At 28.0% G+C, this 14384-nt stretch overlaps 1 protein-coding gene across 1 annotated transcript in view; it reads right to left on the bottom strand.

The window, feature by feature from the left end:
* LOC148234836 (uncharacterized) overlaps positions 1 to 10185 on the bottom strand; it is a 68345-nt gene extending 58160 nt beyond the window's left edge. Inside the window, exon 1 of the mRNA XM_088186239.1 lies at positions 9156 to 10185. Coding sequence (XP_088042365.1) covers positions 9156 to 9753 — 598 coding nt within the window. The 5' untranslated portion in view covers positions 9754 to 10185. The remainder of the gene's footprint in view (positions 1 to 9155) is intronic.
* Between the last annotated feature and the right edge of the window lie 4199 nt (positions 10186 to 14384).

The following is a 14384-nucleotide window of genomic DNA, read 5'->3' as shown; positions in this document are numbered from 1 at the left end:
TACAAATCTTGCCGCACGTCCAGCGGCTCTAAACCGTGGGCGACATGACAGCGTCGATTGAAAATCATCGCTTAATAAAATGTTTTATTCGATTGTAAATTATTTTGTGAGGCGGTAGCCGTGAAATAATCCGACGCTAATATCGCTTCATTGTTAATTTATCGCCAATATAACCATCGTCGGCCCGGTTCGAAAATGGTTTACGACCTCTGGTAGTGTATAGGAGCGCGAGCCCCGCCGATAAAGAAATAAATCTCCTATATGACAATTTAAAGTGGCTGTGGCCCACCAAAAGGGAAACCGTTTAAAATGTTTAGAAACACGAATAGAATAAAAAAAACACAGAGCCGATCCCGCCCGGGGTCCGAACTTAAATTATAGACCTCCGAAATTGGGGCACCTTTGGCCGCATTGGCTGTTAAACTTTTTGTTGTGCTTCGTGTATGCTAATCTTTATTTATTTATTTCGATTTAATACTGTAATAAATTTGGCGGTTAGCGAGCAGAAGGCGAAAACAATCTGATGGTTAATTAATTTAATTTAATTACAAAATAAACTTGTGGTTTAGATTGATAGATTAAATATAATGATAATAGGTATATTAAATTGCATTTTTGAAAGCATTATCGTATAATATTTCATTGAGATATTTCTTTCGATTCTAATGGTAATTTATCGTATACATTTTTTGTGTTTAAAATTTAGTACTTAGGTGCAAATATATATAATAATATGTTTATGGCAATCGATATTTTTTACATTGCGAATTTCAAACCTATAATTACGCACCGTTGTAATACTAAACCATAGGTTCAAGGTCATCGAGATTTATTTATAAGTGATTTTTTACTCGTACCGTTTACGGAAAGTCTATAATTATATTCACATGAAATTTTTTTCGATTGGATTGGATCTTAATATAAAAGGTTTAACACCCCTGGCCGTTGTCAGCCGACAGGCAAGCATGCGCTTCGATATATCGTGAATCATAAGGGTCCCACGGCCGTAGTTTACGATCTGTTAAAAGACCAACAAGTTATTGTTCAAATTAACACAAAATAAAATATATAAACCGTTCGCCGACTACACGAGGGCTAATAATATATATCCATGCAAGTGAGTAATAATAATAATATAAAAAAGAGCAACCATATTAAAACGATAGGTAAGTGTACAATGTATGTATAAAAAATACGTCAAAACATTTTTTTTATGAGATACACCGCGGCTCAGAACAAATAAACGCGGTGGAGTTAAAAAAACTGGGAAATTTATAGCTTTCGAAACAATCGGTTCGCTGTGCGGTTATATTATGTGTGCAATATTTATTTGATTATTTATATCAATGCGTATTATTATTATTGTTATTATGGTCGAGTCGAGGCAATAATGGAAGTATATTTTATTTATGAGGTAAAAATGAAGATGTCGAAGCGCCAAGAGAGCGTTTTGTTCGGGCCCTTGCGACAAGGAGAAAAACCTTTTGAAACATTCATGTCAGAGCTTTCAATGCTGATTTTAAAAAGAGCGGTGTCTGTGTATGCTAGTAAAAATAATTTTAATAAAAGAACGCGATACAAGATTATTTTCACATAATATAATTATATATAGTAAGAAATAAATAATAATTTAAAATTAATCTGCAAAAGTTTTTTTATACTTAAATGGTTTTTTACTGAAACTAAAAATAATAAAAAATATACATTAACTCCCTTATTTATTTATAATAATTAAAATTTTATTTTAAATAAATTAAAAACATTGATTTTAATTAATAGTTTCTGTAACCACAATGCATTGTAAGATCGAATCAAAACGTTTAATAAGTGTAATCATGAAGTTGTTCTTATACGAAATACTAAATAAAAATTAAAATAATTGAAACCCAGTTCATTATTCATGCATTACAATTTTTATAAACACATCATAATTACACACCGCATATAATTTTAATCTTTCACGTCCTCCTATCCATAAAAGGAGCGTCGTTTCCACGCACAATAATCAAAGCGAATTTTATGCATAGCCTTTTATGCATAAACACATGCATTCACTTTTGGCGAAAATTGCCGGCATCCATCGAACGATACTTTTCCGACGATTTACCCCAACCGATAATGAATTCAGCTCTAGGGCAAAAGTTTCGCAAAGATGGCGATCGGCACAAAGATGGCGAAAACGGGTGATAATACGTTGATAATTGTATATGATTAAAACAATCTGAATATTATACGTGGTTTGTATGCAGTATGTGCATAGAGGGCAGACCTTTCGAGAACATAAATTGCCTCTAAGGACCCTTTCGGTCAAATAACAGTGCTTGAACAAGAGGAACTTCGCCCTTGCGCGTCGAGATTAAAATTTCAATTATCAAAGGGTAGTCATTAGCCGGTTCATGTCGTTTTGTTATTGAACATTTTAAATTCACACTTGCAAAATTGTTGAGTATTATGTAGTTTATGTTAGTGGTACTAACTATCGAGCGCTCGAGCTCTATATTTTATATTGCATAATGAGCGAATAGCTTAGGTAAATTGCAAATAAATTGCGGTTTATAGATTTGCTGTGTAATTTAGCTATGACGAGTTGATCAATACAATTTCATAAATTATTAAAAAGTAGCTTAAATATGGTTTTTAATTTTTTTATCTGCGTTTATATAAAAAATACTAAATATACTTTACGATGATATTATTTATATATATGTATATTTTATATATAATATAATATAGTTTACATCTAGTGTCACATATTTTAGTGGCTTATTTGTAATAATAAATATAGTGATATCAACAAACGTTTTTAAAAGCAAATTGTTTCAATTTTAAATAAATAGTATTGTTTATAAAAATTGTAAATTTGTTAAAAAAATATTTATACTTTGATTAGTATTGATAATAATAATATTTAGGTGAAATATGTTATAGTAATAAATTTATTTATTTTATCTTGTGACTTTTATATTAAAAAGTTTAATCAGTATTTTTTCATAAATTTTAGTAATTAGCTGATGCTATTAACATCTATAATATCAATTAAAAACAGCTTTAAGTTACAGGTTTCTCTAACTTATTTATTATTATAAGAATTATTATGCATATATTTTTGTAACGATTTGTTTAAAACTATATGTTGTTTAAAATAGTGATAAATTCATTATTTATTGAATTTATAAATTAAGTTTGTATTTATTTAATGTTTTCATAACTTACTAATAAACTTCTATTTAAAATTTTAATAGTTACAATACCAATATTACTATTGTGTGATTTATTATGATATAAAGTTTAATTATATTTTTTTATGCTGCGAAAGTTTAACGTAATTGATAATAATACATTTCTAATAGTAATAATTTCATTATCTTGTGTTATTTTGAGTTACAAAGTTAATATAAAAATAAATGAAACATTATTTATTAATATTGCTACCTATTTGATGATACTTTTATCAACCAATTTAAAATAACCGATTTGATTAATTTATTTTTATTTATTAAAATCGTTTATATGTATATTTTAATTCCAATTTGTATAATATATTATATGCTATTCCTTTAAATAAAATTGTAAGTTTTCTTATGTAAGTTAATGACTTCTAATTTAAACATTTTTATTTGTTGCTTATTTTTGTATCGATTTGTACAAAATATTATATGTTATTTTCAATAGTTATAATTACAATATTCCAACTTATCATTAAACATATATTTTTTAGTTATGTAGTTGATATAAAAATAAATAAAATATTATTTTATAAATATTGCTACCTCATTTATTATATTAATCAATTAAAAATAACAGCTTAAGGTACTCTCTTTTTATTTAATATTTTTTTTATTGTGTGTATATTTTAATTCCTATTTATTTAATACATATATTATTCCTTTAAATAGTAATTATAAGTTTTCTTATCTAAGTTAAAGACTTATTATTCCTAACTTCTGATGCATACCAATTTGATAAACATATTATATGCTTTTTCCAACGGTTATAAATTAAATAAGTTTAAATAAAATAAAATAATTGTTTTTTTTTGTCATAAATAAATTTAAATAACAGATAAAATAATTTTTATGCATTTAATATTTTTTCAACTTTTCCAAAATTTTGTATGTATTATTGTACTGATTAAAATTGCGTATTATATGTTTATTCTTAGTGCAATACATTCATTATTTATGTAATTTTTATATTAAATATAAAGCAAAAATACAAATAAATAAAGAATTTCTTCATTAATATAAAACCATATATTTAGTTTTATTAACTTTTAAATGTCTATATTATTATAATATATACTATATATCGATTTGTTTAACATAATACATATTCATTTAATCGCAATAAATCCACAATTGTGACTGTTATAATATAAATTAATATTTTAAACTGTAGTTTTAATTATCTTCGTTTTTTTAACTTATTATTATAAGCATTTGACATATAAAGGTGAATTACAAACATTTTTTAAATTACCGATTTTAGTATTGTCTATTTATTTAATGTTTTCTTTACTAATTGAAAGACATTTTACTCAAAACATTTGCTGTAATATCGATTAGTAAAACAAATTATTTGTTATTTTTAACAATAATAAATTTATAATTTATTTTATAATAAATCAAATATATATTTCATAAATATTGCAACCTAATTAATGATATTTATTTATATCACTTTAAAATAAAAGTTTCAAGCATCCTTAATTTATTTTATTTTTATGATCAGTTACTTAAATATATAGTTCATAATTAAATTATCAATTTTTATTGAATGGTCTGTTTTTATTATATTAAATAGATAGTTGTATTGTGATTAAAAACTAGTATTTTATAGGATGACTAAATGCTTAAAATAAAGTAGCGTAAGAATCGAAATCTTATAAATACTAAAATCACATATGATCCTTAGAATATAATATTATATAGTGAAAAAATAATATAGAATATATAATTCATATCTTATTTGATGAAAGTATTACTTAAATTATATATTTCTTAGTTAATATAATACTTGCTTATTACATTTTTATTGTATAATTTTTGATATTGCGAATATATACAATACAAATATATCTAAATATTGTTTTGCATACTTATTTGATTAAAATAATTCATAAACTATTTATTCTTAGATAGTACAATATTTGTTATACGAGCAACATAAATTTGTCTTTAGGAAATATTTTCCCTAGCTGTAACTATTTTGCGATTTAGTGCTCTGAATTGACCGTTACGCTCTTCTGATTTGTCAGCTCTAGATTAATTATTACTAGAAAAAAGAATAGGAAAACAATGATAGGACTATACTAAAATAGAAATTAACGATGTTCTAATCCCACGTGAATAAATGTACAGTGTTGACAGGTAATAATGCGCAATTACTGTAATTAATCTTGACACTACATTGTAATGTCATCATCGCTTATATTATACATCTATTGTATTACAGTTTAAAACACAAAAAATAGTTTCAAAACGATATGTGCAAGTATACCATATGTGAATTTTTCGCAATTTTAATCCATAAATCGAGGTGCCGGATGATAAATCGATTGAAACTCGCGTTTTACATCATGCTAATTACGTTTCGAGTATTTTATAAACATGCTAAACATGCTAACCGATCGTTAATCATCCAGTTGCAATTGGTAATGTAATGCACCGCCGCTCAGGGAGAATCGGATGGTTTTAAGGGATAGCGATTTTTTTCTGGTCCCTGTTTTATATATTTTATGTGGTAGCTTTCGCGTGAAACGCTTGTGGAATATGTGAGGAGGTGTTGCCGGTTCTTGTGGTATAATTTTATGTTTTTTTAAACGTATTCCGATCGCCGATAAATATATAGGCCGAGATGTCTAGCCGTGTAAAAAATTCAAAATCCCCGCGGACCGATCACTCCTTTCGTGCATCTCGAGGGCCACCCCTTGAATTAACCCTCGGACGGCCGACGGGGTGAAGAACGCCAATAAGATCAGTTACTTTGTTAAATAGTGCAGAATATTAGAATTTGACTCTTTCAGATTGTTAATATGTTTTACCTTTATAAATCATTTTATTAGATCAATATATTTTAGGCTAATAGTATTAACTGCATGTTATAAAAGATAATGCAGGTGAAATATAACAGACTTAAATGTAATAAAACGCGTTTTTAAGTAAGGCATATTATATTCAATTATGTTGAACTTTTCAGCAGATTTATATTGTATTATACATAATTTAATTTTAAATATTTTTAAATAAAATGGAATTTATAAAACAAATCACAAATTCTTAAAAAACATATAATATGTTATACAAATCGCTACAAAAATATACACATCAAAGGTTTTCAATTATAAGTATTTACCAAGTCAAGAAAATAATAAATAGATAGAAACTATAATATTAGAAGCTATTATTTGAATATTATATGTAATATATACATATATAAATATCATAAATTAGGTAGCAATACAAATAAAATAATATTAAAATAAACTGTATAATTTTTAATAAGAAGTGTTTAAATTAGTTAATAAAACATTAAATAAGTAGAAACTAGATAAAACTATTATATTAAATCGGTAGCAATATTTATAAAAAAATCTTAAATTATTTTTATTTTAAATCTTAATAATACAAATCACAAGATCGAAATTATGAAAGAAGACACATACGGTATACACATTTTTAATTGAATATTGAATAAATATAAGCTATACTAAATTGATTTATGCTAGTATTACAATATTGTGTTTATTAATATTTTAAGGAATATTGTAGATAATATGTTATACAAATTGCTACAAAAATATACACATCAAAGATTTTCAATAAAAAGTATTTACGTAAGTCAAGAAAATATTAAATAAATATAATATGATATTGGAAGCTATTATTTAAAATTTATATGTAATATGTACATATTTAAATAACATAAATTAGGTAGAAATATTTATAAAAAAGTATTTATATTAACTTAATTATATACAAAAAAATACAAAATAGTAATAATGGAATTATTACTATTAGAAGTAACATCAGAAGTATTTAAATAAGTTAAGAAAACATTAACTACGTAGAAACTAATTGAAGCTATTATATTAAATCGGTAGCAATATTTATAAAAAAATCTTAAATTATTGTTAGAAATCACAAGACAGTTGTAATGAATTTCTTGCTAATAAAAAGAACACATATACGTTATATTAGTTCTTAAGAAAGTTAAGGAAAATTGTTTTATGCTCTTAATAAAATAATTGTTTTATTAATATTTTAAAGAACATATGATATGTTATACAAATCGCTACAAAAATGTATATATCAAATGTTTCGAATAGAAAGCTTTTACACAAGTTAAGAAAATATTAAATAAATATAAACTGTAATAATATAAGCTATTATTTGAAACTTATACATACATATATACATATTTTTATATTAATTTTATTCCATAAAAAGTAACAACTATTACTATTAGTAGTAACATCAGAAGTTTTGAATAAGCAGTTATTAGCTAGTTAATAATTTTATTAAAAATAGGTAGCAATATTTATAAAAAAATCTTCAATTATATTTCCTTAAAATTTTTATATTACAAAGCATAAAATTGAAATTATGAATTTATTACTAATAGAACACATGTTATATAAATTGGTATAGAAATATATTAATCAAAAGTATTTATTAAGAAATCCTTAAAAATGTTAAGGAAGCATTAAATAAATATAAGCTATTCTAAATTGTTTTATGCTGATATTAAAATACTATTTTAATGAGTATATAATATGTTATAAAATCGCTACAAAAATGTACGTAGCAAATATTTCGAATAAGAAGTATTTACGTAAGTTAAGAAAATATTAAATACATGTAAACTGTAATATTATAATCTGTATTATATACATATATAAATATCTTAAAACATGTTAGAACTATTACTATTATAAATAACTATAAATATTTCAACAACTTTTTATAATAAATAGTTCTGAAATTATGAATTTATTTTTATTAAAATGAACAAATCTGTATACAAATATATTTAATTTAGACATTCTTAAAAAAAGTTACAAAAAATATTAAATAAATATAAGCTATTCTTAATTGGTTTATGAAGATATTAAATAACGGATTTATTACTATTTTAAAGAACATGTAATATGTTATATGAATCAGTACAAAAATATACGTAAATCAGTATCTTTTTAAATTTATGTATTATACGTATATAAAAATCATTTTATTTATTTATATTAAAGCATAAAAGTTACTATGATCAGTAGGGTCGCTTTAGTGTTGAGTTTTGAACCGAGAAAAAAAAACTTAACCCCATATAGCGACTAGTGTAGGCATAATCATAATTTAGTGCTAGCACAGGTTCAATTTGATTTATTTACGACCGGTGGTCCAACGACTAATCTTTACGAGAATTTAATTTGTTGTTTATTTATTCATCCCTTGTTATTAAAACGCGCATATGGTCATTTATGTGATTCGCAGGAACGTCGCGATAATTTATTGCTTATTATTTTTGTCAGTTAGGGGTTTTTGGTGCTGTTTCTATTTTGTAAAGGATGTACTTAGTGAAAAATTAGTTTTTCCATTCACTTCACCGCAACGGGCGATAATCGACCGTTCGTCACGGCGAGCTTTTGTGTTTATCTCGTTATTCGCACAAAAGTAAAAGTGCGTTTGTGGAGAAATGTATGGTTTTGCATCTTTTGGCGAATTGTCTAGCCGCCCCCAAGGCCGTCGATGCAATAATTACCCGCTCGGGGGGTCGATTTTTGCGAGAAAGTAAAAGGCTGATATTTGTATCACAATGGAACCGAACTACGCTTCCTGGTGGCATTAGCCATGGGAAGCTTGGGAGTGAATTATGGCCTATGACATGGCGACCATGTGGCCTCCAGAATCTAGCGTATCTTCTCGCGCAGCTTTAGAAAAATATTATTATATCATACGCGGGACGACAAATGATTGCCGTGTAATAAATTACGTTCGCTCACGCTGAAAGGACTTTAATGGCCAAAATGAAGTTATGGCCTCCGTGAAAAAAAAACTAAACACACACATAATTGCCCCATTATATACGCAACACACGACTTGTGTTGATATATTTTTAACTGCACACACATGAGTCTTTGAATGTATTAATTAACTTACTTGTGCCGAGGTGCACCCTTTTCATCCAAGGGTAGATTTGCGGCGGATTTCCGCCGCTGCCGCTCTTGCCGCTTTTCGAGGAGTTGGCTCCGGGTTCTGCGCTGGACGTGCTGGACGTCGAAGACGCCGGACTGGATACTGTGCAGGGTTTATCTGCCGGTGATGCTAGAGGCGTAGCAGGTGGCGGTTTGGTTACTAAAGGAGATGCTCTTCCGGGTCCCGCCGTGGATAGGTCTTGGGGTGATGCGACTCCCGCTGAAGACGAAGACTCTGCGTATTTGCAAGCCGGCGGAACTGGAGGAGCTGGTGGTAATAAACCTGGCGATAGCGCTGTAGATCTGGGTTGCAGTTGAGTATAATCTGCTAGAGAAGCTTGAGCGCCTGGATATTGCTGATAATGCGTGCCTTGTCCCGGAGAGTAGCATCCTCCTGGATACGGTCCTCCCGGAGAGTAATAATCAGCTCCAGGCGCTGGCAAAGAAGGCTCTGCCGCACCTCTACCAGCAGCGCCGCTCGCCTGCTGTCCTCCATAGCAGGACGATAGAGAATTGACGAATTGGTATGAGCTCATGCCCGCGTTATAGTTTAGGTCGTTCATCTATGGTCCGTTCGGCGAATCTTCGGTGTCGAATATTGCGAGGCCGACGGTCGGCTCGGAGGAAAACTGCGGAAAAGTCAAGCGCCCGGACTAGCTGCCATATAGTATTCGTCCGATGGCGTGTTCACGTTATCATATTTTGGGAAAAAGTCTCTTATCCGCCGTTGAGTTTCATCGTTTCGACAACACTGAACGGTTTCGGCGGTCACTCAATGGTAGGCAATCACTGGCGCGTCACTCATGTGTCGTAGCACTGATGTGTGTCGCGTGGCGGTCGGCAACCGAATGAGGACCGAACGGCGCGGAGCGAAGACCGAGCAGCGCGAAGGCCCGTCGTCAACTGTTCCTCGTCTGTCGGATACCACGTGTATATAGTTAGGCCGAGCGTATGGATCGAGCTCTCTCGCCTGTGGGACGTCGCGGCGCTACAGAGGCGTCGTCGGGAACGTCTCTCGGTCTTAGCTTTCCCGCCCCTGTCGATCGCGAAAACGATTTTTTTCGCAACGCGCTAATTGTCCGTCACCCCATAACGAATAGTAAATAAGGTGCTTTTGATCACGCCTACAACAAATATCAACAATACCTATATATATATGATATAGTTTCTAAATTAATCATATGCTGTGCATTTATTTTATTTTTTAAATATTTAAAGTTCCATATTTTAAATTGGTTCTTAACTTTGTTTTGATTGTTCCTGCTGTTAAAATCACCCGCGTTTTTTTTAACTAAAAATATCGATAAAAAATGAACACAAAAAAATGTATCTTGCTAAGTTGATATACGGTACGTAAAATATGTATTTAAAAACTCCAAAAAAAAAACATTAAGAACAATTATAAATACTATTCTAATAGCTGCCCAAATATTCAGGTTTTGAATAGTAGAAAAAGAGCGAATATCGTTAATTATAATATTTGGGTTGGAATCAATAATATTTACCTAATTAAAAAAACAGTGTACCGCTTTAATTATTGATACAAATGGTACATTTTGCAGATACAATATTATCGAACTAATAAATTTATTATTTCATAATATAATTCGTGACTTCTCCATAATACGCTGTGCTGTATATGTTCTATTTAAAATGTTTATCAGAACTGATATTTATACAAATGGTATCTTTTGCGAATTATACTATGGAACCAATAAATTTATTAGTTTAGAATGTAAATATTAACTTATTCATAATTCTTTGTGAAAGGAGTATTAAAAATGTTTATTGGAACTGTTGTTTATTCAAATAGTAGATCAGGGCCGCAGAGAGCGAACCCGGACCCTGAGAAAACAATGATTCCGGGCCTCATGACAAAAATAGCACTTTATTTATTTTTAAAAATCGTAATATAATTTCTTGAATAAATAATAATAGATACGAATTACCCTTTCTATGCTACAAATAAATATAAAAATTAGCCATTGATGAGACATATTTTCTGATATCATATTTTATGCGAAATATTTTAATTAAGTATTAAGAAATATTAAAAATATCTACTCATAATATTTATTTATTAATTATACATATTTTATTTGCTGCTCAGTGTTGCCATATAGTAAAATAAAGCACATCTAAACCGAATTTTGCCCAATAGGAAAGCGCAAAAAACAATTATCTCTTCTCAGAAGTCAAAAATTCACGACAAAAGCAATAAAATCGTGCCGTCGCCGTCGCAGTGAGAACGCTCGTTACCGAGCGTTCTCACTGCGACGGCGCCGACACGATTTTATTGCTTTTGACGTGAATTTTTGCCTTCTGAGAAGTGATAATTGGTTTTGCGCTCTCCTATTGACCAAAATTCAGTTTGAATATACTTTGATTAGCCCTCTCATATTATAAGTCCATAGTAATATCGGTAAGGATAGCTATCGTCTTTTTAAAATATAGTGTAATATCAAAATACAGACAAACTATGGAGTAATATGTGAGATTCGATGTCTGTTTTTACTTATTCTTTCACTTATTTTCCTTAGTTTGTATTATGGATTTCACCTAATAAAAGTTCTAAACCTATAATTAGTTTTAGAACTTTCATTCGGTTAGATTTGGGTTTGAATAGCAAATGTCAAATTGAGTTTCATAGACATTTTAGATCAGTTAAATTATATATAATCGCCAGTAGAAATATATATCTACTGGTGAAAATGTTTTAAGACTTAACTAGTGAAAATATACTTTTACTAAAAAATTAATATTCACTGTAACATTTAAACATCGTATGTAAATAAATAATGAATTAAAATAATATGTATATAATATTACTACACATAGAAAAGTTAAAATCATATAATTTTACCAGCCAGATAATTTATATTTTCACTAGTAAAATATATATTTACTAGTGAAAATGTATTTCGATATGATTTTACTAGAATGACATATTTTAAAAAATATTTTTGGGATAGATTCGAGACTGTTTTTTCTAGATTTTTTTTAGAAACAACCACATGAAACTGTGTTTATTATTTATTTATTTTTCTGCATTAAATCCAGTTGTCAAATTACCGATAATATAATCTATAAAAACATAAAATTTATATAATTCAGCTGGTGTTGTTGTTGACCTTTAGTTATTTCTTTGCTTCTTCCTTAAGTATTCGACCTGAAAATTCAGATCGAATACCTAAATTTACTGCTACTATCTTATTTTAAATATTTCCTCTCATCTCCAATATTTTTTAAACGTTGAAAAAGCAATAAAGTCAACAATAATTTGCACACAAATTTTAGCACAAACGGAGCCGCGTCAATAATGTTTATTGTGAAAGTACTACATACAAAGTGGATGCTTTTGAAGGCAATGTTCCACCCCTTTTATTTTTTGTATGTATTAAAAGGGCTGAAGGAACTTATACCTGAAATACACCAGTACATACATCTCAAACAACTATTATTTGAGGTCGATTTTTACTTTTTTTATAAATATATTTTTGCTGTGATTTTTTCCAGAGTTAGACCCCTCAAAGAGAACGGGCTCCCCTCTCCCCCCTCTCTCGGTTGACCTGCGTATAATACAAATATAATATGGAACTAATAAAATTAATAATATAAATTATGACTGCTTTATAATACGTTGCGCTGAAAATCCTCTTCGTAAGTCAAGTTTTGAAAATGTTCATTGTAACTGGGAACATTTCCGTTTAGTAAATAAATTAATAACGAGGATATTGTCTTATTATCAGAAACATGTATTTAGATGCTATTGATTTAAAAAATATATTTTGTAGATGCTAGTATTTATAATACGGAACTAGTAATTTATTAATTAGTAATATAAATAGTGAATTCTTCAAAATAGGATGTGCTAGAAATAAAGCTATATTTTTAGTCGAGTATTGTGAATATTTATTAAAACTGTTATTTATTAAAATGTTAGCTTTTGTGAATAATGATAGATATAATATAGTACTAATAATAGTATTAGTTAATAATATAAATAGTGACTTCTTCATAATAGCTTGTGCTAAAAATACAGCTTTTTCTTTAGTCTAGAATTGGAAATGTTAATTGGAACTGTTATTTATTTAAATAGTACCTATTACAGATTATACTAGATACAATATGAAATAAATAAATTCATAAATAGTATTTTCTTTATAATACTTTGTGTTAAAAATGTTTATTGGAACTGGAAACACCCCTTTGTAAATAAATTATTTTATCATTATTAAAGTCACATATTTTGAGCATTTATTCCACTTTGTGTATGTGAGCTGAAATCTTTGCTGTGCATATTAACCCTTGAACCGTATTTTTGATACAAATTCTCTAAAAAAGCATTTTTTTTTTAAATATACAATTTTGGTATCTATTGTGAATTACTTCCAATAAATATCTCTAGTCATTATATTTCATTAAAGATTACTACAAATAATATTAGAATAGCCATATATTTTAATATTGCACTTTTAACTACTTTTTATTATCCTATAGATTAACACATTTGTACAATTGTTTTTGTTCTTAAGTTTTTATTTTATTTTTGTCAATTTATATACTATTTTTTATTGTATAATTTTTTTATGACTTTTAATTAAAAATACTTCTTTTCTTATCTTTTATATTTTATTATTTTTATCTGAGTGTCTTTTAAAAATAAGGTCCCACTATATTTTTAATGTAGACGAATATTGGCGTGAACTGTGTTTATTGCGTCAGTATTTTTGTTTGATTTTGCTTAGTAATATAATTAAATGGTCAATCAACTGTAACCAAAATAGCAATTCGTATTGCAGAGGTATTTCGTTGGGCATATTAGAATATACATAATATGTGGTCTATTTTTTAGGCCTGTATTTAACAGTCATTAGTTTGATTATGTGGTCACTTATAATTAAAAATTATGTTTCTTAAATTTCCTAGACGTATTAAAGTACTTATTTTTAGATAGATAAACTATGAATAAATAAAATTATAAATATCACAAATTTGTTTCTTGTAAAACTTTATACATAGTTAAACATGGATGGCATTTTCATAACTTTAAACTAAAGTTTACTTCTATTAGCAATCTTTAGAGCCTTTGCAATATTTACGCAACTTATATTTTGACATACATATTACTGTAGTATAATTTTTTTTTATTAATTATATAATAAAAAAAATTTTGAAAAGCTTTCAAAATATT

Source organism: Plectrocnemia conspersa, unplaced genomic scaffold (genome assembly GCF_051122295.1).
Source record: "Plectrocnemia conspersa isolate PC_06_02 unplaced genomic scaffold, ASM5112229v1 ptg000005l, whole genome shotgun sequence".
Taxonomy (NCBI): Eukaryota; Metazoa; Arthropoda; class Insecta; order Trichoptera; family Polycentropodidae; genus Plectrocnemia; species Plectrocnemia conspersa.
This window is presented reverse-complemented; position numbering and strand designations above follow the sequence as displayed.